Raw genomic sequence first — 27,837 nt, forward strand, 5'->3', positions numbered from 1 at the left:
TGGTGCATTTATTATTTAAAAAGCCGAACTGATTTTGTGATAAAATGTTGTTTTTAACGAGAAATACATAAGTCGGGCTTTTATCAGTTTCTCAATAATTTTGGAGAGTACCGGTAGTAGTGCAATAGGTCTATAATTGCAGGTATTAGATATTTCACCACCCTTATGAAGAGGAATAATGATGGCAGTGTTTAGGCACTCTGGAAATTTGCCTTTCTCAAAAGAATCATTAATCAGTGAGATGAGGACTTCCAAAACATTTTCTGGGAGATTAGAAAAAATCTTTTATCGATAGACCATCAGTACTACAGGAAGATTTGCTTTTGATACTACATATTGATTGTTTGGATCAGTTCAGATTTATGGACTGGTTTTATAAAGAATGAATTCGAGACCTTTCTTGAATTAGGGAGATAGGAAATGGGATCTTTTTGTGGCAAAATAGTTGATGCAATATTTTTACTCACATTAACAAAGTATTCATTTAGATTTTCAGGGTCTGGAAGGGAAAATGTTTTAGCACTGTGGGTTTTTATTTCGAAGATCGTTTATTATGGACCAAGTTTCTTGTGCAACACTTTTAGAGCTTCCCAGACGGTTTTGGTAGTAGATTTTTTTAGCTGATTTTATAAGTTTAAGATAGGCTGCCCTGTACTTGGTGATATATTCAGTGATAGAGACGTTGGTAGTAAATTTCTTGATGTAGAGTAGCGAACGCATATTCTTGAAAGATATTTGGATACCTTTAGTAGTCCAGGGTTTGCGATGTTTTGGCTTAATTGGAATTAAAGGAAATACTTTATTGAAGATACAGACAAGCTTATCTAAAAAATCACTGAAATTATTATCCACGTCCATAGCAGGAAAGCGCCACTCGGAGGTTAAGCATACATTTTGGAAATTAGGAAAGTTCCGGGTAGAAAAAATCCTGCCTAAATGTCGGGTTTTCGAGGAGGGTTTGCTGAAGATATTAAACTTCGTATAAACTGCTTCACGATCAGATAGTCCAGCATTAATAATTGTAGAGTGGACATCAAGGGGTGAGAAATCCGAGACAGTATAATCAATTATGGTAGATGAAGTTTTTGTAATCCTCGTAGGAGAATCAACGTGCAATGTTAGACCATACGATTCAAATAATAATGTGATATAAAATATATCTTAAAATCAGATTTGTTCAGAAAGTTACCATAATAGGGCGAAAATTAAGAAGAGAGGCATCATCGATATGAGAATAACAGTTTGGATTTATGACAGGAAGGAGGTCAACGGAAGCCTTGTTTAATGCAGTGAGATAATTGATAGGGAAATACGGCAAGAAGAAAAGAGAGGTAAATTTGGTATTTATATATCTTGAGAAGGCGTATGACACAGTTCCTAGACAAGAGCTGTGGAGATGTATGAGAGAAATGGGTTCCTGAAAAGTACGTAAGGCTCGTGAAGGATATGTGTGAAGGATCATACACCAAAGTAAGGAATTGTGTCGAATCGACCGATTGAGTGACGGAGAGTTTGCATCAAGGCTCTTCACTGAGTCCATACCTGTTTAATCTTGTTATGGATGTACTGATAGAAAGGTAAGGGGCTGTCCATTAATCCCGTGAGGCTCTAAAGGGGGGAAGGGTCCATAAAAAAGTCACGAAATGCCAGAATACACGTGATATATGTGGTCTTAAACCTCTCCATGTGTCACCAAGGGGAAGGGGAGTTAAAAAATGCCAAAAAAACATCGCGTGATTAACACTCAACGAAAAAGGTACGTAATATCAATAAAAATTTAAATTCAGATAACACACGCAATACTTAAAATTTGTCCAATTCTTGGTTTTATTGGGACAACAAAACGATGTTCATCAATTCATTATTTTCGTTCGTTGAGCCAATGTATTACGTTTATTGAATGGATGAACATTCATTATGTATACCATAATATCACTTTATTGATATTACGAACTCTGTTCATTGAGTCAACGAACACTATTCATTGAAACAACAACGCCGTTAATTGACCGACGAAGACTATTCGTTGTGTCAATAACAGTGTTATTTCTCCTAACGTATTTCGTTTATTTCTACAATTATTTCCGTTTATTCTCACAATTAATTCCGTTCATTCCCACTATAAATACGGTTATTCTTACAAGCAATTCTATTCATTCTTACAATCAGTATTTTATATTAATAATTACTGAATGCATTAGCCCAATGTATGATATTGATTAATAATAATTTTTTAAATCCCCCTTTTTTGTCCTAAACCTAATGGACTTTACACTGTGTGATTTCTCATAATATGAGAAATCATATTATGATTTCACTTATACAGTGCGCTGGAATAAGTGTTACACTCCCCCCCCCCCCTTATTAACTTATTTATTTTTAGCACATGAGCAAAACGCTCGGACAGGTCGATTTTTAAAATACATAAAGTATATTATAACATCAATGTTTCGAACTTTACACGATCCCTCTTCAGGTGACAGGCATAACTTTAACTTTTTTAAATGGGAAAGTACATCATGTGACAGCTCATTTAAAAGCGTTTGAAATAGTGATTCCAAAAATGTATAACACTTTAATCCTTTTTGAGAGCGCAGATGCAAAATTTCGATCGAATTCTTTTTAAACGCATTCATTTTTTTGGAGTCATGAGAAAATTAATAAGTATTTTTGAAAAATTTAAACGCAGAATAAAAGATTGCATTATTACCGAGGGCTGAAAGTAGAGACATGTAAAGAGGATAGACTTGGCTAGGGATATGCCACTCAATGCATCGAGGTGTAGCGCCGATGTAGCGCCGACATAGGACTGAGTGGTCTAGCCATCTTTGTCAGTCACATGCGCGAGATCGTTTGGTTAAAAGAGATAGATAGACCGCCGATCGACTGTTTCCATGCTGTTTCCGCGTTACGCTTTTTTGGTGAGTATGCCGAGTCTAGGCTTAATATGTCAATGGCTGAGAGTCCCTTAGGCTACGGCTCCACAGGCGAGAAATTGACGCTAGCAGTAGCCGTAAAACGAACTTAAGGTTCCGCGGAACGGAATAGGAATAGCCGAACTGTACCGACTACAGGACTTGTGCGTAGTCGGTTCAGTTCGGCTATTCCTATTCCGTTCCGCGGAACCTTAAGTTCGTTTACGGCTACTGCTAGCATCAATTTCTCGCCCGTGGAGCCGTAGCCTTAGAATAAACAAAAAGTTTCTTTTGAATGGTATATTTGAAATTAAAAATCATACTAAATTTTCTCTTTTCACCCCTGGGACTTATTAAAAGAATCATTATAGAAGTTCTCAGGGACTTCAGACCCTCGATAATACTGTAATATTTTATTCTGCGTTTAAATTTTCAAAAATACTAATTAGTTTTCTCAGGATTCGAAAAAAATTTAAAAAGAGTTCGACCTAAATTTCACGATAATAGACACACGAAAACTTTCTTCTACTACGGACTACACTTGGAAACGAAATGAAATTTATTATTCGGCACTTCGGCAGAGGTAACAGCATTGTTTAACAAAGAATTCTTTTTTAAACAATGGTAACACAGAGAAGCTAGGGGTATCACGATAAGGAAAAGCCGTTACATTTCAAATGGTCAAGCAAAACATTTATTGTCTCAACAACTACGTTTATTGTCACCATGAAGGCATTGATTGTTGTTATAAAACGCAGTAGTAGATTGATTAATGCATTCGTTGTCACAACAATCAGTTTACATCTATACAATAATCATATATTACTCTATATTAACAACATTTGTACATTGTTTTAATGATTGCTTGTAATTGTTTGTCATCTACGAAATCAAGAAAGTGAGTTGCTGCCAGAATTAACATTATTTATTAAATATACGAAACTAAGTTATTGGCTGAACAAATTGAGTGTTATTGATTAATGTACTCTAGTTATTTTCACAATTATTATTCAATCATTGTGACAATAACCAAATACATTCATCAATGTCTAAAAGTTCGTTGAAACAAAAAATTAAATTGTTGTTACAACGAAATACTATTCAATAATCACTGTTAATCAATATTACGAACTAAATTTTTTTGAGTGAATGGACGACCCCTAATGGGGAGGCTCCTTGGTCAATGGAGAAGGGTTATCGAAGATGGAGGACTTATAGTTAGAACGTCGAAAATGGAGTATTTGTGGTTGGGAGAAACAGGAATGGTTGGGGACTCAATTCCTTTGCTTTTAAGTTTTGCATATAGCCGTTTAGAGGACGCCACTAATAAAACCTTCCGATACAAATGTAACCTCAATCTTTTGTTGACATAAATCGAGAGTTTCATTGCGATACAATAAATCGTGTAGATGCAGTGAATTTTTGAAATTAGCAAAAATGGATCTTAGTCGAGACCATTTTGGAGCAATAATTTTTTACAATTTTCGGGGAGGATTATCCTAACAGCAATGTCTCGCTGAAATGGTTTTTGTGTTTGAGAATTACGTATCACACCAGTCAACTATTTCCCGCGGGTATTGCGAATTTCAACGTGGTCTCTCCAGTCTGGGCGACGAATCCAAGCCAGATCCACTCAAAAACAGCAGTCACACAGCAAAACATTGATGCGGTTCTTCAACTACTTAAGGATGACCGCCGTGTAACGTACCAAAAGGGTATTTAAAAGACCTCGATCCAAAAGATCCTACACGAAGAAGTGTGTGTTACAAATTTGTTTTCCCGTTGGATTCCTCACTTGCTCACAGAAGAGCAAAAAGCGATTAGCGTCAATTGGTGTCGAAAAACATTGGAACGGTTCAACAAAGGAAGCTCAAAAAATGTTTATAGTATTGTTAGTGGCGATGATTCTTGGATTGACTCCTACGAACCGGAAAATAAACGTCAATCCGTTGTGTGGGTGTTTCACAATGAGGAAAAACCAATAAAAGTGATCCGTTCTCGATATATGTGTCAAAGAAAATGGTCTGAACTTTTGTGTCAAAATCTGCTCATGTGGCAACAATTGCTTTAGAAACTCAGACAAAGCAACACAAAACGGCGAATCATCTTACATCAGGATAATGAAACTTTTCACACTACCCCAACGAACTGTTAATTCATCCACCGTATAGCCACGACCTAAGTCCCAACGACTTCATCACGTTTCCAAAGATCAAAAACTTAATGCGTGGGCGGCGATTCCAGTCTCCAGAAGAAGCCATCGATGCATTTAAAACAGCGATTTTGCAGGTGTCAACTGAAGACTGGAATAACTGTTTTACCAATTGGTTTGAACGTATGCAAAAGTGTATCGTTCTTGGTGGGAAATATTTGAAAAGCAATAAAGTACTTTAAGTCTATATGAAGAGTACAGGGGGAAAACAGGGAAGTCCCATTTTATACATATTGAGATAAACACCAATAAAGGTTTAATTCTTATGATATCTAAAAACTACTTATAGGTCTGGATCCCGCGTATGAAAAAAAAGTTGATTAATAGCAAGCTGAAAATTTGTTATTAGCTTAAGGGTGTCTAGTCGGATAAACTTTGATATATGGGAACACTGGAACAGGGGCAGTTTTAATTGTGGAACAGGTTAAAAATTTGGAATGGTCACACCACGAAAACGGCACATTTATTTTGTCCGACAGAACAGACTTAAACTCTCCGAACAGAGATTAAACTCTCATGCAAAAATCAGACTGCTATTTATCACCTGTCATAATTCCTGTCATTTGACATATTCTACATGTTCCACTCATTAAAACGCCCATTTGGTGATAAATAGCAGTCTGATTTTTGCATGAGAGTTTAATCTCTGTTCGGAGAGTTTAAGTCTGTTCTGTCGGACAAAATAAATGTGTCGTTTTCGTGGTCTGACCGTTCCAAATTTTTAACCTGTTCCACAATTAAAACTGCCCCTGTTCCAGTGTTCCCATATATCAAAGTTTGTCCATCTAGACACCCTTAAGCTATTAACAAATTTTCAGCTTGCTATTAATCAACTTTTTTTCATACGCGGGATCCAGTAATGGTAACAAAGCAACTGGAGCTATAAAAATAATATAATGTCTAATGTTTAATCAAGTTTAGTGTCTCAGCCATAGCCAACTAGGTATAATATGGTTTGCTTTTATTAATATTTTATTCACCAACAACCTTAACAACGTAGGCATTTTGGTATCTCATCCAATATTAATAAATTAAGGGTCATTCTAGATTAACACGTATTTATTTTCAAAAAATTATTTATGATTGAATATTTTCACGGCAAACCTAATAAAATTTCACGTAATTTTTGTTGCAATTAATATTTGGCTTAAAGAACTACGAATAACTTACAAATTAAAGCAGTTAGGTATAGGGAATGCTTAAAAAATAAAAAAGTACTCTAAAATATCATTTCATTACAATACTAAAATACAGGGTGTTCCATTTAAGAAAACTCAGATAATACTCATTCCGAGTTTCGACCAACCCTGTATACTAAAATTAAACATTTCGCTACATTAATAAATTTTAATAATAATAGATTATAATAAAAAACACTTGAATATAAATGGAGTTTTTGATATCAAATCAGTACAATTCTACAGGGTGTGAAGTTTGCTACAAAATTTATAAAAAACCGTAATTATCTTTTAAACTACCTTGTATAATATTACAAAACCTCATATTCTAAGAAAGAAGACATCGAGCAGAATCCAAAAATATACAGGGCGTCCCATTTAAAAAAAAAACGAAGTTAAAATCAACTTCCGGTATAACCGGAAGTAGCAAAGAGACCAAAATATTTTCATTAAATAGTTCATATCTCAAAACCCCTGAATTCTAATTTTCATGATTCTCTTACCTTTAGTTCTCGAGATATTTCTAATAGGCCCTTTATCTGCCTCACCCTATATATTTTTTGTCTTTTTGGCTATATGCAAAGCTAAAAAGACGACCCTCGTACTAGGACGAGTAGAATTTAAATACCTTGGCTCTCACATAATGGAAAATGGGACACTAGATCGAGAAATTGCCCAAAGAGTTCAGTCAGGTTCAGTTGGTTTAACTGAAAGCGAATGAGCTGAATATTCCGTGATCAAAAAATCAGAGAAGGGCTGACAGGAAAGATATGTACAAGAGTGTGGTGACACCTGCGTTGGTATACGGCGGTGAAGTGTTGGCTGTAAAGAAGATTCCGGAAAAGAATATGGAGGTAGGTGAAATGAAATGTTACTGTGGATGTTGAGTAAGACTAGAGGGACAGAATCAGGAACGACTTGATTATGGAAAGAGCCTAGACTAGAGTCTCAAAAAAGATTTAAGAACAAAGACAGTAGTAGTGGATTGGTCGCGTAAGACCTGGAAATGAAAATTATGTGGGACGGGAGAAATTGATGGAAGGAGAGGTAGAGGAAAACCGAAGAGAAGATGGAAGGACTATGTGGCAGAGGACTTTAGAGAGAAAAGATTAAATGAAGAAGACACGAGAGACAGAAATGGGTGTAACGAAGAAAAGAAGAATATTGCTCAAAATATAATGTATTAATGTTGTTGGTCCTGTTGGAAAGTAAGTATTTGTGGGAGCTTTTACAGTACAACTTACCTGTGCCAATTCTCTTGGAATGACCGGTTTGTATGGTGCTGCTGTATCTCTGTTGACAATTTTAACTCCTGTTGACACCTTCTGACCCATGCTCATTCCACGAGCCCGTCTGCGGGCCGTTTTACACGGCACTAAGGCCGCTTTGTATACACGTCTCACTTCGCAGACCCGTCCGACACCTCCTCCACCTGCGCCCCCGCCTCCACCAGTGCTTATTACCCCTCCGCCTACGCTCCTCAGAGTACTACCTCCACGGTTTCCACTTTTGTATCTGTAACAAAAAATACAAGGAATTAGGAATTAGTCGCCTTAGTTTGAGTATCACTAAAATTTGTTCTTTGGCTAATGTCAGAAAACTTTATAAGTACATCCATCACCCCTGTTGTGTAGAGCTTGTGTACTTTATATAAATTTTAACTTTAACCTTTTTCCAACAGATTCAATAACTCAGAAATTTACACCTACATAAAGTATTTTCCCAATCCTAGGTGTTGCCAAACACAAAAGGATTTAAAAAAACTAGGGTTTTTCCTAGCTGGGTCAGAGAGAGCAGCATATGTGCCTCCTGATGAGAGACTAATAAGTTTCGAAACCGATAGAGGTGCTTACTGCACTCTCTGATTGAAGTGGAATAATGATGCGGCTGTAGTTTCGTGTTGCAACGAAATTGAAAATGGTTATTCATTTTTGACAAAAGGATTTATTATTAAAAATAAAAATATATACCATTTTTATTCAGTTGCAATGCGAAGCCAAAGCTGTCTTAACTTTTACTTAGATCAGAGAGTGCAGCCAGCACTCTTATCGACGATTTCACCTCTTGTTAGAGGTTCATCAGAGACTGCATAGGCTGCTTTCTCTGGTTCAGGTAAAAATTTTCGACATATTAATCCCCCATTGCAACTGACTAGAAGGTAGTAGGTGCGTAGCGGCATCTGCTAAATAAAAGACTAAGTTTTTCAACCTAATAAAAATATTTGTAAATTAAATATTTTTAAAAGATTTTTAATTGAAAAACTTATTGGCCCATTTTCCTGGTGACACCTCCAAGCCTTCTACAATATGCAAGCCAAATGGATGTTGCAGTGAAGACAAAAGGGAAGGAATTCTACACTATGCAATTCACAACCCCCGTCTGCAGCGTGGTAAAGTTCCAACGGAAAATGAACCTAGTTACTCTATACGAGTAATACTAATATAAAAATAAAAATATATACCATTTTTATTCAGTTGCAATGCGAAGCCAAAACTGTCTTAACTTTTACTTAGATCAGAGAGTGCAGCCAGCACTCTTATCGACGATTTCACCTCTTGTTAGAGGTTCATCAGAGACTGCATAGGCTGCTAACAAGAGGTGAAATCGTCGATAAGAGTGCTGGCTTCACTCTCTGATCTAAGTAAAAGTTAAGACAGTTTTGGCTTCGCATTGCAACTGAATAAAAATGGTATATATTTTTATTTTTATATTAGTATTACTCCTATAGAGTAACTAGGTCCATTTTCAGTTGGAACTTTACCACGCTGCAAGACGGGGGTTGTGAATTGCATAGTGTAGAATTCCTTCCCTTTTGTCTTCACTGCAACATCCATTTGGCTTGCATATTGCCATAATTGTAGAAGCCTTGGAGGTGTCACCAGGAAAATGGGCCAATAAGTTTTTCAATTAAAAATCTTTTAAAAATATTTAATTTACAAACATTTTTATTAGGTTGAAAAACTTGGTCTTTTATTTAGCAGATGCCGCTACGCACCTACTACCTTCTAGTCAGTTGCAATGGGGGATTAATATGTCGAAAATTTTTACCTGGACCAGAGAAAGCAGCCTATGCAGTCTCTGATGAACCTCTAACAAGAGGTGAAATCGTCGATAAGAGTGCTGGCTGCACTCTCTGATCTAAGTAAAGTTAAGACAGTTTTGGCTTCGCATTGCAACTGAATAAAAATGGTATATATTTTTATTTTTATATTAGTATTACTCCTATAGAGTAACTAGGTCCATTTTCCGTTGGAACTTTACCACGCTGCAAGACGGGGGTTGTGAATTGCATAGTGTAGAATTCCTTCCCTTTTGTCTTCACTGCAACATCCATTTGGCTTGCATATTGTAGAAGCCTTGGAGGTGTCACCAGGAAAATGAGCCAATAAGTTCTTCAATTAAAAATCTTTTAAAAATATTTAATTTACAAATATTTTTATTAGGTTGAAAAACTTAGTCTTTGATTTATTATTAATTTTCTTAGTCTATTGATTCTATAATCCGTCACAACATTACTATTATAGGTAAATAATTTCATAATGAGTATTGTTGTCTGCCTACCCTCATTTTACATAAATATAATCTAGTATCTACTTAATTTTAAAACCTTTTAAGGTTCCGCCTTTAACATTCAAGGGTAGTTTTATTTTAATTTTTTACCACAACATAGTGATATTTGTTACTGTTATTTAAACTTCGTCAAGTCTCATATTGTTGGCTAGAGCAACAATAGGTACACATTGGTGCTCCCGGTTGAACTTACAGTTGAGTTCTGACTTCTTTCAAAATTTCCGTTAACATTCAGTTGCCACCGACCGTTCAAGATGCGAGGTAGCTGAACCTCAGGTGTCCAACTCATGTGAGGGGTCAAATGGTGCCCGGTGCTATATCTAGGATTATTTAAAACATCCGCGTTATTTAAAACAATTTATGTCAAGGTTTCCATTAGGTACTGTAACATTTTAAAGAGTCTTTACCCATATATTTTCAATGTTGGTGGCTTAATGTGAACATCCTGTAAGTACATATAACCAAACATTGTTTAATCACACTTAGTCAACATTTAAAATTTTTGCTTTAACTTCAAAGGTTATACTTATTTTAGGTTTAGCACTGATGATGACCTGTATTAGATCGAAAACGTTCTGCATGTGATGTAGCCCTTTAACCCTCGCAGGACCAACCTTTTAGTAGACGACCTCCTGTACACGTCGGGAGGTAACTTTAAACTATCGCGCTAAAATCTGCTATATTTGCCCCTCATACTATAAAAATAACCCTTTTTGTTTTACTTTTAATGTATACTTTTTATTTTATACACTAAGCATCAAAATTAACGCACCACCTTAAAAATGGGACATTTTTGTTGACTCATATTTCCTAAACCAGTTGTCCGATTTGAGTGATTTTTTTAGTATAGGTAATATAGCTTTGTTCTTCAAGACTATTGGCGTAATAATATTATTGCCAAAGAGGTAAGTGTAATTGTATACCGGGTGCAACAATGATGGTGTGTTTTTTCCTCAAAGTTTGGAACACCCTGTGGAATATTCTAGCGTATATAAAATATTGAAATTAAAACTTGACTGTAGCCTTAAGCTTTCTTAACATTTTGTTTTTTGATTCATTTGCTTATGTGGGATAATAAAAAAGTTAGGTACTTTAACAACTAGCAATGTTATTTATCAATACATGGTGTTTCTAAATAAGTGCGACAAACTTTAAGGGGTAATTCTGCATGAAAAAATAATGATCGTTTGCTTTATAAACATATGTCCGCAAATGCTTTGTTTCCGAGATACAGGATGTTGAATTTTTTCTTACAAACTGACGATTTATTTATTGCTCTAAAGCTGGTTGAGATATGCAAATAAAATTTGGTAGCTTTTAAGAGGCAGGCATTGCGCATTCTTTACATACAATTAAGAATTTTATATTCATCATTGGCGTGCATACGGGATGTATCTAAAATGTTTATACCCGTATACACGCCAATGGTGAATATCAAATTCTTAATTGTATGTCAAAAAATGCGCAATAACTACCTCTTAAAACCTACCAAATTTCATATGCATATCTCAACCAGTTTTAGAGCAAAAAATAAATCGTCAGTTTGTAAGAAAAAAATTCAACATCCCGTATCTCGGAAACAAAGTATTTGCGGACATATGTTTATAAAGTAAACGGTCATTATTTTTTCATGCAGAATTACCCCTTAAAGTTTGTCGCACTTATTTAGAAACACCCTGTATTGATGAATAACATTGCTAGTTGTTAAAGTACGTAAATTTTTTATTATCCAACATAAGTCAACAAGCAAAATGTTAAAAAAGCTTAAGGCTATAGTCGAGTTTTAATTTCAATATTTTATATATGCTAGAATTTTCCACAGGGTGTTCCAAACTTTGAGGAAAAAACACACTATCATTGTTACACCCGGTATACAATGACACTTACCTCTTTAGTAATAATATTATTACATCGATATTCTTGAAAAACAAAGCTATAATATACTAAAAAAATCACTCAAATAGGACAACAGGTTTAGCAAATACGAGATATCAAAAATGTCCCATTTTTAAGGTGGTGCGTTAATTTTGGTGCTTAGTGTATATTTTACGGTTCTAATTATTTATACAGTTCTCATTAAAAATTTAATATAAAATAGATTTAGAAGATGGTCATGTCTACGGATCTATAATATATTAGTTTTATTATCGCCTTTAAGGTATAGAAAAAAAAAAAGAACTGGAATAATATTTTGTCAGTGTTATTAATGCAGTAAAACGTGTCGGTACATAAATTGACTTTAAAACCCAAGGGTCAATTCTAGGTTGAAAGAGCATTGCCCTCCTCGTATTGTGGGGTTGTTTAATGTGTAAATAGAGAACAGCAGCTGCTACCATATGTTAATCTTAATAATTATTTTTCCTACTAACGGTCTTCAACTGATTTCATTTCTAATGACATGTATTTTTTCAAATCCACAAGGAAAAAAGTTTTCCTGTAGCTGGCTGTATACCATATATCACAAAATTTTGTTAATTAAAATCGTTTATAAAAGGTATATATTTTATTAAAAATTCCCTTAACCCTAGAAGGACCAAGAAGGGTTAAAAAGTATCCACAACATTACATTACATCCGATTTTCTAAATATGTACCTTTGTTCCTAAAAATATTTTTATTGATATCCCTAAAAGGGACGATATCATTCATGTGTGAAATTAGCAAAATCTAAAAGAAAAAGGGCCAATAAGTTGGCAAAAACAACCATAGTTTGTTCAAAACTATGTATGTGGTAAGCACAGCAAGAAGTCAAAAATGTTTCTGTATCCTACGATGATGCCAATTCCGCTGAAGCCGAAGACTCCGAGTAAATTATAAATTCGTATCTCTTAACTGTTCCATTAACGTTTAGGAATAATATAAAAGTGTTATTTTTAAATTAGTTTAAATAAAGAAGCATGTTTTTGATTAATTTATGTGTGGACATTTATTGACCCTCCTCGGTCCTCGCTGTTTCTACTAAAAGGTTGGTCCTGCGAGGGTTAAAGGGCTACATCACATGCAGAACGTTTTCGATCTAATACAGGTCATCATCAGTGCTAAACCTACTGACGGCACAGTGCTCAAACGTTTTCTTTTAGGTTCTACTATTTAAGTTATAACGTCCCGTCGTGCCTAAAATGATTAAGAATTTTCACCTATAGCGGCTCTTAGTCTATTATGTTATATAATATCAGAGCTTTGTTGTTCTCTTCCATAGCTTTCTGTTACTTGTCAACTTCTTCCAGTCTGTTATTCCCTTTTCTTTTAGGTCTTCTACTACCGCCTCTCTCCATCGCTTTCGTGATCTTCCTCTCTTTCTTTTATAATCTGGTACTCTCCATGCTATTTTCTTGACCACACTGTCATCGTTCATTCGTTATATATGGCCCAGCCAGTGCAACCTTCTTGATTTTATTACGCTATCTATATGTGGTTCTTTGTAAATATTATAAATTTCCTCATTTGTCCTTCTTATATATCCTTCCTCTGTTCTCTTCCCTCCTAATATTCTTCTATGTATTTATTTCCCCAAACTCTCCTAATTGTGTGCTTACCTTGAACTTTGTCCTATTTCCTCTTTCTCTTTCTACTTTCATAACCTTGCTACAACTTGTCTACAAATAAATCAAAAGAAAAGCAAGGTTATGAAAGAAGACTTATGTTAAGTATAGTGAGCGACAAGATCTATGCGATATTTTAAAAACCAACCTGCTGATAATCCTTTATTGATACCTATTGTAACACAAACCCCCAGAGAGACATTACAGAGTTGTACTAACCTGTATCCAACATTTAAATAAAATTACTGAAGAAGTGTTGAATTTTAAATTATTAGACGTTATTAGTTGGTTTAAATGCTTTTACAAATTGATCTTAACAATGGTTTTTAGCAGTAAACAATCTCGCAATATAGTATTAAAAAATACTTGCGTTCATCCTTTTTTTTTTTTAATTTAGGACTGGCAAAATAATAGATATTTGTATAACAAGGAAGCAAAGTGCTACTTTTCCTCCCGAGAATGAAGTTTACTTCATTCAAGAATCATTCAAGGGAGGAAAAGTACGACTTTGCTCCCTACAATCAGGTCAGGAAATGAATACTTTCGGTAGAGGTATGTAGGTGGAAATAGCTATTTGTATAACAAGGGAGGAAAGTGCTACTTTTCCTCCCGAGAATGAAGTTTACTGCCCGACGCGTAGCGGAGGGCAGTAATCATTCAAGGGAGGAAAAGGCACTTTACTCCCATGTTATACATATGGTTTTTCCACCTTCCTCAAATAACAAGTCATTTTTTCATTTTTACTTAATTTATCTATGTAACTAACCAACAAAATTTGTTAGAACTAAAACTAATAAGTAGGTACAATATAACTGTCAACTGTCAATAATAAAAGTCAAATTATTAATGTAAACATTGTTAAATCAGAATAACAATTTACTGTTTTTTACTATTCTGCAAAATACAGAGTGTTTTTAAATAAACGTTAAAATGTATAGATACTTACGTAATAGAAAATAGATATTGTACAGGGCGTCAATAAGTTATATTTCATGAATGAAATACCATGACGTCACTTTTACTTTTCCTCCCTAGGGAGGAAAAGTAAAAGTGACGTCATGGTATTTCATTCATGAAATATAACTTATTGACGCTCTGTACAATACCTATTTTCTATTACGTAAGTATCTATACATTTTATCGTTTATTTAAAAACACTCTGTATTTTGCAGAATGGTAAAAAAACAGTAAATTGTTATTCTGATTTAACAATGTTTACATTAATAATTTGACTTATATTTGACAGTTGACAGTTATATTGTACCTACTTGTTAGTTTTAGTTCTAATCAATTTTGTTGGTTAGTTACATAAATAAATTAAGTAAAAATGAAAAAATTACTTGTTATTTGAGGAAGGTGGAAAAACCATATGTATAACATAGGAGTAAAGTGCCTTTTCCTCCCTTGAATGATTACTGCCCTCCGCTACGCGTCGGGCAGTAAACTTCATTCTCGGGAGGAAAAGTAGCACTTTCCTCCCTTGTTATACAAATAGCTATTTCAGTTACGAAATTAAGTAGACATTTTGTTTTGTGGGTTCGTCAATGAACACTATTTATCGATATACACAAAAAGAAGTAACACTTATTCCAAATCATTGTCAATAAAAAATATTTTTGTAAAATGTTATCCAAAATACATATGACGTCTTTGTTTATAACATTTAAAAATAATTAAGAGAAATTCCTGCGGTCGACCTAAATTCAAATTTACAAACAATTTTATATTTCCGGTAATTGCTAAGTACTTAATAAGTACATTTTCGTAGAATCATTAAATGGGGTGGGATCATTGTCACAATATTTAAATAACGAAATTAGTCATTCTTAAGCAGTATATTTTGTGGTTCTTTCAGCCAGAGTTTGTTGAAAAAAAGCGCGTTGTGATATACAATTTAGTATTTATCAAAGAACAATAATATGTGGCGGCCATAGGAAAGTGATATGCATATACGTGACGAAAATGAACCTACGGATAATTTAGAAGATGATGATGGAAGTGCGGGGTCAAGTACTCAGCAAAGGAAGAATTTGTGTGTAGCTGAGCAAAATATGATTGTTCCACAAAGACTCTGGGACGATTTTTGACCAAAAATGGTTTTAAATAGAAAACTGTCAATAAGAGACAAACCATAATGGAAAGTAGCAGCCTAATAAAATGGATGAATGAATATATTGAAAAAAATTTACAATACCGCAGTGAGTGTCGAGAAATTTATTATCTGGACGAGACTTGGTTTGATTCTCACGAAACGATAGATAAAGCCTGGACAAACGGTTTAAGCGAATTTGCATATTACATTGCGGAGGACAACATGGATGGGTGAACGATGCGTTATTGTTGAGTTCCAAAAGTATTAAAGACAGTTCTTTAGACTACCACCAAGACATCGAAGGGACGCTTTTTGAATCGTGGTTTGAGAATACATTACTCCCAAATTTAAAAGCAAATAGCGTGATTGTTATGGACAATGCATCATATCACTCCAGATGCATTAAAAAAATTCCAACCAAACAGAGTAGAAAGGATGAAATTCATGAATTTTTAATAGCCGAAGACCTATATTTTGAGGATCATTACACCAAAGATCAACTAATTCAGATTCTTCATACAAAAGTCGTAACTAAAGAACATATTGTAGATAAATTAGCCACTAACAATGGACATATGGTTTTAAGATTACCTCCATATTACTGTGTGTTGAATCCCATATAATTGCTATGGGCTCAGTTAAAAAACCATATCCGGAGGAACAACACACCTTCAAAAGATGCCCAAAGTGTTGTCGAACTAATAAAAACGGAGTTCAAAAATATCAGTGCTCAAAACTGGCAAAATGCCATATAGGTCTGGATCCCGCGTATGAAAAAAAAGTTGATTAATAGCAAGCTGAAAATTTGTGAATAGCTTAAGGGTGTCTAGTCGGATAAACTTTGATATATGGGAACACTGGAACAGGGGTAGTTTTAATTGTGGAACAGGTTAAAAATTTGGAACGGTCACACCACGAAAACGGCACATCTATTTTGTCCGACAGAACAGACTTAAACTCTTCGAACATAGATTAAACTCTCATGCAAAAATCAGACTGCTATTTATCACTAAATGGGTGTTTTAATGAGTGGAATATGTAGAATATGTCAAATGACAGCAATTATCACAGGTGATAAATAGCAGTCTGATTTTTGCATGAGAGTTTAATCTCTGTTCGGAGAGTTTAAGTCTGTTCTGTCGGACAAAATAAATGTGCCGTTTTCGTGGTGTGACCGTTCCAAATTTTTAACCTGTTCCACAATTAAAACTGCCCCTGTTCCAGTGTTCCCATATATCAAAGTTTATCCGAGTAGACACCCTTAAGCTATTAACAAATTTTCAGCTTGCTATTAATCAACTTTTTTTTCATACGCGGGATCCAGACCTAATAGAACATGTAAAAAAGTTTTAAAAGGATTACATGAAAAATGTCCCAGCCTTGAAGAAAATTATTATTTATTTGGATGAGAGTGATGAAGAGAACGATAATGACGATGAGTTGGAATAACCTTTAAATCCAACTGGAAGATCCCAAATGAATGTGAATTTTCGAAGTGGCTAGTATATCATTTAATTTATGATAGTAAAAAGACCAATGGGTAACTTTTTGTGGCATCGCGTGTGACATGTAAGTAAATAAAAACCATTTTTTTCATACCTGCCAGTCTAATTTTAACCTGTTTTACTTTAACTTATGATGGTGTCATGTCCCCCAAAAGCTTTTTCCATGTAACAACGACGACTTTCGTTGCACAGCTTTTTACTTTTTTACAAAATATATACCTTTTACAAAAAATTTTGTACTTTTATTGTGAACAAATTTTACTTCTTTTATATAGTGAGGTCCTAAAATAACGGATAAATTCATTTTCTACGTAAATTATAAGCGCATACGAAAAATCCTCAAATATACACAAGAATACACTTTCTCAATAAAATCATTTAACTACCTCCTTAACCCCCAAGGGGTAATAGCTACCCCTCTAAAAAGTTTAAATAAAGGCGTGTGATACGGCGTTTAAGGGGGTTTTCAATTCTCTATTCAGAAATGTAATATTTTTGATTTTTGGACTTGATACTCAAGAAAGAAGTAATTTTATTTCTTACATAAAAAAGCCCTCAATTCAAATAGTTGTCACGATTGACTAGTATATTAGTTATCTGGTTGACAAAAAAGTAACATCGAATATTTTTAAACATTTAGGTAAATGTCTCAAAAAGTAGCTATTATCCTTAAGGGGTTAAAGGGGTAGTTGAACGATTTTATTGAGAACGTATATTTTTGTGTGTAAAAATTGACCTGGTTCAGGAGTTTTCATCTACTTTATAATTAAGTACGTAGAAATTATATTTGTCCGTTACTTTAGGAACTGACTGTATATTATATTAATATTAGTGTTCATTGACAAACTTGTTAAGAACCGAAGCACGGTTAATAAAAAAACTTGTAAATCCACCAAAGCAAAATTTTTATTTTCGTAACTGAAAAAATATTTTATTTTGCCAATCTTAATTTTGGAAAAAGGGTGAAGGTAAATTTTTCTAAATGCTATATATAATACGAGGTAGTTTACTTGAAAAATAATCAGTATATCGACCAATTGGTAAAAATATTTAAGTACACAAATTAATAATTTGAAATTCAACACTTTCTCCGATAATTTTATTTGAATGTTGGATACAACTCTGTAAATGTCTCTCTGGGGGTCTGTGTTACAATAGGTATCAATAGATACCTATTACCGGATTACCAGTAAGTCGGTTATTAAAATTTCTCATAGATCTTGTCCCTCACAATATCTATAAAATGTCTAATTGGAACTCCCAAAGACTCACCCTGTATATTATAAAGTATAAAATATAAAAGAGATCAGTTACGTTTTTCCTACAAAAATAGCTTCATTTTACTAAACCTATACAGCGTATGTATTATCCCCTTTGTATTATTATTTATTATTATTATCCTCCTTGTATTATCCCCTTTCACATACCTGAACTGTACAATCTCCTATTCTTACAGCAACTTTTTAGAAGGTAATTTCAAAATAATGTATCTAATAGAAGCAATCACTTACACCTGTTGTAACACACTCAGACTATTTGTACAAATTCAGCAAAAACACAAACGGAAAGGAAACATTTAATTTATTTACGAACTAGTCGACAATATTTATCTACAGCAACAACATGTACAGGGGTGTACACTGTACAATGCACACCCTGGGGACGATAATTACATCGTCCAAATAAATACAATTTGTATGTGGCAGGAAAACAACCAATATGAAAAAAGTAACAAACAATAACTGGAAAACATAAATATTTAACAATAATCGATTCTCTATTGCTGATTAAAATTTAATGTATTTATGAACCAGCAGACATTGTTTATCTAGAGCATTAATAGGTACATAACTTTCAGTTTTGTTTCCATAATTAAGTTTTGTTGCATAAATAGGTTGTTTACAAACATAGATTCTACTATTGTATGCCGACAAAAATATAGAAATAACAGGCGGTGTGAAAAGTTCGTAGGCTGACAAATAGATGGCACTACTGGTATTAAATCCGTAAGATTTATAGTCAGCCCTAACCTTCAAAAGATGCGTGTATAAATTTGACAGCTGTTGACGAACTATTAGTTTATGAGATATAGCATTTTGAGGCCCGATTGTTCAATTGGAGATTATCTTCAGATTAAAAATAATCTTCAATTAAACGTAATATTGCGTTGTTCAATGCAGGTTTAACACTTAACCATCTGTTAACCAGAGATTATCTTAATCGCCCAAAAACGAAGGATTAACAGTGTTAACTATAGATTTGTAACCTTATTTTCTGGTTTTAAATTAAATATTGTCAAGAAAATTCCAGATTAAAACAACCATAGTTATTGCACTATAATATATTGTGTTGTTATTGCTACTTTTAAATCGTAGATAAGATTTAAAATATTGTTCTGAAGCTATTGTCTTGTGGCATTTTTTATAATAAATTACTTTTAATGGGAAATAAGCCACAATTTTAACAAAAATGATTTTATTAACATTTCGAAGCCCAAATCGGGTTTCGTTGTCACAATACAAAATACTACTAAAATAAACAACATTTTTGTTTATTTTAGTAGTATTTTGTATTTTGACAACGAAACCCGATTTGGGCTTCGAAACGTCAATAAAATCTTTTTTTTTTTGGTAAAATTGTGGCTTATTTCCCATTAAAAGTAATTTATTATAGATTTAAAATAATCTATTATAATTTAGTGTCTAATAATTATGGCTATTGCTAATAATGGTGTCTTTGATTTTGAGGATGGAGATATCACAGAAGACGAAGAGTTCTTAACTGTTGTTAATATAATTTTTCCTCTACGAAAAAATCCTGTTTTTCGAGTAGAAGAAAACCATTTTCATAAGTGGTGAGATAATGAGTTTTTGAATAGATTTCGTGTACCAAAGGAAACAGTTTTTATGATTGTTGATCATATAAGAGACAGGATAGCTCAACCTACAAATAGGTAAACTATTTATAATAGTTAATTTATAATATTAAAAATATATAAAATTACCGGCCAAACCCGATTTCAGGACAAACTAGTTTGGTCTATTGGGCTATTTTTTCCCAGATTTTCATTTTCTCGTAATTTGTAACTGCATCACTTTCTTATTTTCGAGAATATGTTTATATTTTTTAACAAAAGATATTAATATTTCTTCTTCATCAGCTGTAAAGCTCGTAGTTCTCTTTCTTTTATTATTTTTATTCCATTTTTTGATATTTAAAATACGAAAATAATCACTGACATGGGGACGTCACTGCATCAAAAGTCATGAACACCATCGTTTATACCAGAAAACACATTTTTCAGTACAATTTTCATGATAAAATTTGTTCCAAGTCGTTAATTAATAACTGGCAACATTGTCACTGCTTCAGTATTTGGGTTTAATAAATCCGAAAGTTAACCTGCATTGAACAACTTAATTAGAAATAATCTTCGAATTAAATTTAATCATGGTTTACTTAATCCATGAGTTAACCATTGATTGAACAACTGGCCCTTAGTGAAGCAACTTGTGTTAGCTTAATTAACTGCCAACGTTCCCATTTTGGGAACACCTATTAAAACATTTTTTTAGGATTGTTTATGCAATTATTTTTGTAAATCGCACTACATAATGTTTTGTAAAGGTAAGGGGCTTGCTAGTTTATCAAAAAATTTTACTTAAATTTGGGTTCATTTTCTTAAAAAAAAAAAGTAAAAAGCACAAAAATTCAATTTTTTGATTCGTTTTACGGTTTTTGTCGTCAAGTCAGCAAAAATTATTCTATTGCTATTATTTTTTCAAGTAAGGTAGCCAATTGACTACCTTAGTAAATAGTTTATACTGCGCTTCAATTCTTTCATTACTTTTTGAAAAAAATTGTCGGAATTAGCCATGTCCCAAAATGGGAACGTTGGCATCATTGAGTACCTAATATACCCTAATAAAGTATAATGTCGTTTCTGTTAGCTCGTAAATTTTCAAGGGCAATAACGATTAGTGCAATCGCCTTTCAAGTGATAATAGGAATTTAGGTATAACAAACAGTCGATCAGAGCTGTTCAAGAAGAACACATGTGTACGGGATGCTTTGGAAGATGTGGAAACCTCATTCCTCTAACATTGATGTTGTAATACTTCCTCCCATTTTAGGAGACCGAGATAATGATAGTGACGAGGACACTCTTGAGGACCAGATTTTGGACGTGGTCATTTGACATGCCAATAGAGGCTCCTGGAGAGGTAGAAATTCATGATGGTGATGCCGAATCAGATGACGAAGAAGAATCAGTTGGAAGTCAAGCATCACAAAAATGGAGGAAATCTGAAAAAGTGGCAATCCAGCAAGACGCCCAAGATCCACCTTAAGTAGGAGCCGAGTATATGGGTAAAACGGAGTTTGAAATATTCTCTTTGTTTTTTACTCCAGAAATTATTAGTTTTATACATAATCAAAGCGAAACTTACGCTCGAAGGGATCAAAATTTTCAAAATTTTACAGTTTCTGATGAAGATATTCGTCAGTTTATTGGCTTGCTCCTGATTAGCGGATATCATCATCTACCCGACGAAAATGACTACTGGTCAACGGCGGATGACATGCAGGCTCCAAATTTTACAAAAACAATGAGCCGTGAAAAATTCAGAATAATAAATAGATGTCTTCACGTTTGTGATAACTCTAATTTAGCTCACTCAAAAGTAGCTAAAGATTGACCACTTTTCAAAAAATTAATATTCAGCAGTTTGGAGTTTTTCATAAACATGTAAGCATTGATGAATCAATGGTTACATATCATGGCTATCACTCAGCTAAAATTATGTTAGAAATTCTGCAAAATAAGAACAGCCATGTTGTATATTTCGATAATCTTTTTACCAGCTACTCCCTTCTGAAATCTTTATCAGAAAACGGTATACGGGCTTGTGGTACAATTCGAGAAAATAGGATCAACAGATGTCCTTTAGTTTCATCCTCAACCATCAAAAAACAAGATCGAGGGACCTATGATTACAAATCAGATAGCGATGTTATTTGTGTCAAATGGAATGACAATTATCCTGTAATAGTCGGAAGTAATCACTTTTTAGTAACCCCTGTTCAAAACTCCACCAGAAGAGTGAAGCCTGAACATAAAAAGATGTAACTCAACCAAATTTGATAAGACAATATAACATTGGAATGGGTGGGGTTGACCTTTTTGAACGTTTAGCTGATTCTTATCGTCCCCGACTTAGATCAAAAAAATGCTTTTCGCTTTTTTCAACATGAGAATGCAAATATAGCACACCTTGAGTTTCGCAGAAACGTTGCTCTAGCCCTTGTAAAAGCAGGTTCAGGTCAAAGAAAAAGAAAAGGCGGTCCATCTGCCCCTGTTCTAAGCGACATAAAATTTGACGGGATGAATCACATTCCCGAAGGCACTAACCAAGGGCGTTGTGTTGTGTACTATAAAAATACTAGACTTTTTTCAAACAGTTAAGTATCTTATTTTTAGAAAATACATAACACCTTACATGCCAACGTTCCCAAAATGGGAACAACATGATAAAGACAAAATACAGCAGCGATATTTTTTTTTTCCTTCAAAATCTATTAAAATATGTCAAAATCAATAGAAATTTTATATATTATCTGTTTATTCCAAATATTTCGTATAGCCGCCATTAAAAGGTTAAAAAAATGGATAAAAAGGAATTTTGTGTAATAAAGTCATTCGCTACCTACATTCTAATACCACGTATAAGGATTTTTGGGGGATACGAGTTAGAGGTTGATTCTGGGTATATTGCGCACGCTCTACTGAATAATTCTAATCCCAAATACGAGAAAACGTTATTTCTCGTAATTGGGATTAAAATCATTCAGTAGAGCGTGCGCAATATACCCAGAATCAACCTCTAACTCGTGTCCCCCAAAAAACCTCATACGTGGTATTAGAATGTAGGTAGCGTAGGTAGCGCATTGCTTTTTGGCGAAAAAAAAATACTGTTGAAGCGGCTTGGCTTGATAATTATTCGGACTCTTCACCACGAAAAGCAACCGTTGAGAACTGGTTTGCTACGTTTAAACGACGCGAAATGGGCACCGAGGACGACGCACGCAGTTTACGCCCCAAAGAGGCTGTTACCGACGAAAAAAGTCCACAAAATAATTTTGGATGACCGTGAAGTGAAGCTGTTCTGAGATAGCTGAGAGTCTAAAGATATCAAAGGGACGTATTGGATATATTGTGCATGAATATTTGGGTATGCGAAAGCTCTGTGCAAAGTGGGTGTCGCGAGAGCTCACAATCGATCAAAAACAACATCTTCATCATCATCATCGATGGCGTTAGAACTCTTCGTGAGTCTTTGCCGTGTTTACTATTACCTTCCATGTTTGTCGGTCCTGTGCCACGAATTCCCATTGAGTCACTCCCACTTTCTCCAGATCATCTCTGACTGCATCTTTTCACCTTTTTCTAGACTCTAGATCGTCCTACAGACCTCCCATCTGGCCAAAAAAAAAACAACGAATTGATGATTCTGAGAAGTGTTTGAAGCTGTTTAATCGTAATAAAACCGAATTTTTGCGTCGTTATGTTACAATGGATAGAACATGGCTCCATCATTTCACACCGGAGTCCAATCGACAGTCAGTCGAGTGGACTGCACGCGACGAACCGGCTCCAAAGCGTGGAAAGACGCAACAGTCGGCTTGCAAGGTTATAGCATCAGTATTTCGGGATGCGCTTGGTATAATATTTATCGACTATCTTGAAAAGGGAAAAACAGCGACTCTTACTTTGCGTTATTGCAGCGTTTGAAAGAACGAAATCGCTAAAAAACGGCCCCATTTGAAGAAGAAGAAAGTGCTATTTCATCAAGACAACACACCGTGTCACAAATCAATGAAAACGATGGCAAAATTTCATGAATAATTGGGCTTCAAATAGCTTCCGCAGCCACCTTATCCACCAGAAATGTCATTGACTTTTACAAAACGACGTGAGAATAATGATCGCTAATAAATAAGAATAGATTCTATAAGATTTAGGAATTAATAAGAGAAGCACTTGGAGTGCATAGAAAACAGGTCAGCACATACCTGCTACATAAAATTTGCAAGAAGAAAAACTTTTTGGCAACACCTAATAAAATATTCAATGTAGGCGAAAAATACACAATAAAATTGAAAAATATTCCTGCAAAAGTGACAGTTACTAAAATATAAATATTCCAGCTAAAGTGACACCTAATAAAATATTATTCAATATAGGCGATAATAGGCCTTGGGCCCGCATATACAATTATTATTTATGACCACACCGTTGAAACTTTTTGTACTTGTTATTTTTGTGGAGTCGGACAAATTTTGAGCTTGGCGCATTATGGTAGTGGGGCGTTTTTCTGTCAAGCGGTGACGAAGTTGTCAATTTTATGCAAGAAAAAAATTTATTACCACATTGGTCATTCTATTTTAATCAATGGATTTTATCATATAAACAACGAAAACAATTTTGTCGGACAAAAATATTGGGGCATATGACGCGTCGGACACGCTAAATATGTCAAATTTATGAAAATAATAAATTTATTACCACATCGATAATTTTAACGGTATCTATCATAAAACCTTTTTACAATAATGTGGTAACCTTGTCGGACAATTTTCACGGGGCATATGCGCAGTCGGACGCGCCGAAGATGTCAATTTCCTGAAAATTTTTTATTTATTACCACAGATGTCATTTTTATTTTGTACTGTTCTTTTACATGTGTAATGCATATTGGATCACTTGTCGGACAAAAATAATGGGGCGTTTTGGTACAATTAAAAGAAAAAGTAATTTTTATGCATACAGGGTGTTTGGTAAAGAATGGGCCATAGCTTAACCTCAGGTTCCTGAGGTTAAAATAGGCCGATTTAAGCTAACTTACCTTAGTACAAAGTTTATAATAGCCGAGATACAGGGTGTCAAAGTTAAACTTTTTTTTTATTTATTATTGAATATTTCCTGATAGGTATGAGATAACAACATGAAATTTTATATCTGGGGGTTTCTTGAGTCGAGAAATCTAAATTTCTTACCAAAAATTATGCATTACCCAGAGGGCGCCACATATGCCTTTCAGCACTCATTTATTACGTTCAATTTTTTTTATCCCTCACTCTGTATAATTTTGACATTAAAATTTTTATTTTCCTATTAGTTTTACTTAAAAAAGGTATACTTCTTTCATCTTCCTAAACTCAACCGTTTTCGAGATAAACGCATTTTAAATATGCGATACACCATCATTTTTAGCATAATATCATTGTAGTTACACCCAAAAAATAACTTAAAATTTATGAAAATAATAAATTTATTACCACATGGATAATTTTAACGGTATCTACCATAAAACCTTTTTTCAATAATGTGGTAACCTTGTCGGACAATTTTCACGGGGCATATGCGCAGTCGGACGCGCCGAAGATGTCAATTTCCTGAAAATTTTTTATTTATTACCACAGATGTTATTTTTATTTTGTACTGTTTTTTTACATGTGTAATGTATATTGGATCACTTGTCGGACAAAAATAATGGGGCGTTTTGGTACAATTTAAAAAAAAAATAATTTTTACACATTTTTGACTCCATATTAAATTACGTATTTTTCGGCTCATATTACCCGTATGCGCGCCAATGGTGAATATTAAATTCATTAAATGGTGAATATAAATATTAGATTTTTTGATTTAGAATATAACTACTTATAACCTGATACTTGTGTCGGAAATTTTTTTTAATTGGAAAAAAAACTACAGAACGATGTTTGTCGTTGTTCAAGGAGTATGTAAGCAAATATCAGATCACAATTTTTCTAAAATTCTCCCTCCTGTCGGAAAAATTTTTAAGAAAATTTTGGGTACAGCTCTACGTCATACCCTTTTAAATGTTTTACTTAGCGTGTGTACCAATTTTGAGCTAAATCGATTCAAAAATAACCGAGAAAACTCTTTTAAAATTTTTTGATATTACTTTCTCGTCGATAGCCTAAAAGAATTAAGTTTTCTGTTCGTTTGCCCCAAGATTTTTGTCAAACAATTACATTTTTTGTTTAAGAATATAATTACTTGTAACTTACTACCTTTGTCGGAAAAATGGTTGTAAAGATAAGGGATACACGAATCCAGCATAATTTAAAAGTATAGTTTATCAATAAAAATTAAATTTTTTGTCCGACTTTGGATTTGCCCCAATATTTTTGTCGGACACTTAGATTTTTCGATTTGGAATATAACTACTTATAACCTGATACTTGTGTCGGAAATTTTTTTTTATTTCGAGAAAAAAAAAACTACAGAACGATATTTGTCGTTGTTCAAGGAGTATGTACGCAAATATCACATCAAAATTTTTCTAAAATTTTCCCTCTTGTCCGAAATTTTTTTGGGAAAATTTTGGGTACAGCTCTACGTCATACCCTTTTAAATGTTTTACTTAGTGTGTGTATTAATTTTCAGCTAAATCGATTCAAAAATAACCGAGAAAAACTGTTTTAAAATATTTTTGGATAATACCTCCTCGTCCATAGCCTAAAAGAATTAAGTTTCCTGTTCGTTTGCCCCAACATTTTTGTCAGACAATTAAATTTTTTGTTTAAGAGTATAATTACTTGTATCCTACTACTTTTGTCGGAAAAATGGTTGTAAAGATAAGGGATGAAACCCAGAATAGTTTAAAAGTATAGTTTATTAATAAAAATTAAATTTTTTGTCCGACTTTGGATGTGCCCCACTATTTATGTCGGGAACTTAGATTTTTTGATTTGGAATATAACTACTTATAACCTGATACATGTGCTGAAATTTTTTTTTTTAATTCAATAAAAAAATACAGAACGATGTTTGTCGTTGTTCAAGGAGTATATAAGCAAATATCAGATCACAATTTTTCTAAAATTTTCCCACTTGTCGGAAAATTTTTTAAGAAAATTTTGGGCACAGATCTACGTCATACCCTTTTAAACATTTTACTTAGTGTGTGTACCAATTTTGAGCTAAATCGATTCAAAAATAACCGAGAAAACTCTTTTAAAATTTTTTGATATTACTTTCTCGTCGATAGCCTAAGGGCCGGTTGTTCGAACGCTAATCAACAATGATCATTATCAAATAATTATTTACTGTCAATGTCAACTTTGTTTGGGTTGTTAAAAAGTCTGTGGAGTCTATAATCAATTAATATAACAATAATTATTAACATAATTAATAATAAATCTCATAATTGTAATTAATTATGTTTTCAGCAACCCAAACAAAGTTGACATTGACAGTTTTGGTGACAGTAATTAAATATTTGATAATGATCATTGTTGATTAGCGTTCGAGCAACCGGCCCTAAAAGAATTAAGTTTTCTGTTCGTTTGCCCCAAGATTTTTGTCAAACAATTACATTTTTTGTTTAAGAATATAATTACTTGTAACTTATTACCTTTGTCGGAAAAATGGTTGTAAAGATAAGGGATACACGAACCCAGCATAATTTAAAAGTATAGTTTATCAATAAAAATTAAATTTTTTGTCTGACTTTGGCTTTGCCCCAATATTTTTGTCGGACACTTAGATTTTTTGATTTGGAATATAACTACTTATAACCTGCTACATGTACTGAAATTTTTTTTTTAATTTGAGAAAAAAATACAGAACGATGTTTGTCGTTGTTCAAGGAGTATGTACACAAATTATCAGATCACAATTTTTCTAAAATTTTCCCTCTTGTCGGAAAATTTTTTAAGAAAATTTTGGGTTCCGATCTACGTCATACCCTTTAAATGCTTTACTTAGCGTGTGTACCAATTTTCAGCTAAATC

At 33.7% G+C, this 27,837-nt stretch overlaps 1 protein-coding gene across 4 annotated transcripts in view; it reads right to left on the reverse strand.

The window, feature by feature from the left end:
* LOC114337300 (protein gustavus) overlaps positions 1 to 27,837 on the reverse strand; it is a 261,918-nt gene that overhangs the window by 39,141 nt on the left and 194,940 nt on the right. For all 4 annotated transcript variants that reach the window (XM_050642567.1, XM_050642573.1, XM_028287708.2 and 1 more), the window contains one exon: positions 7,550 to 7,820. In XM_050642567.1, coding sequence (XP_050498524.1) covers positions 7,550 to 7,645 — 96 coding nt within the window. In that variant the 5' untranslated portion in view covers positions 7,646 to 7,820. The remainder of the gene's footprint in view (positions 1 to 7,549; positions 7,821 to 27,837) is intronic.

The sequence above is a fragment of the Diabrotica virgifera genome, chromosome 1, assembly GCF_917563875.1.
Source record: "Diabrotica virgifera virgifera chromosome 1, PGI_DIABVI_V3a".
Taxonomy (NCBI): domain Eukaryota; kingdom Metazoa; phylum Arthropoda; class Insecta; order Coleoptera; family Chrysomelidae; genus Diabrotica; species Diabrotica virgifera.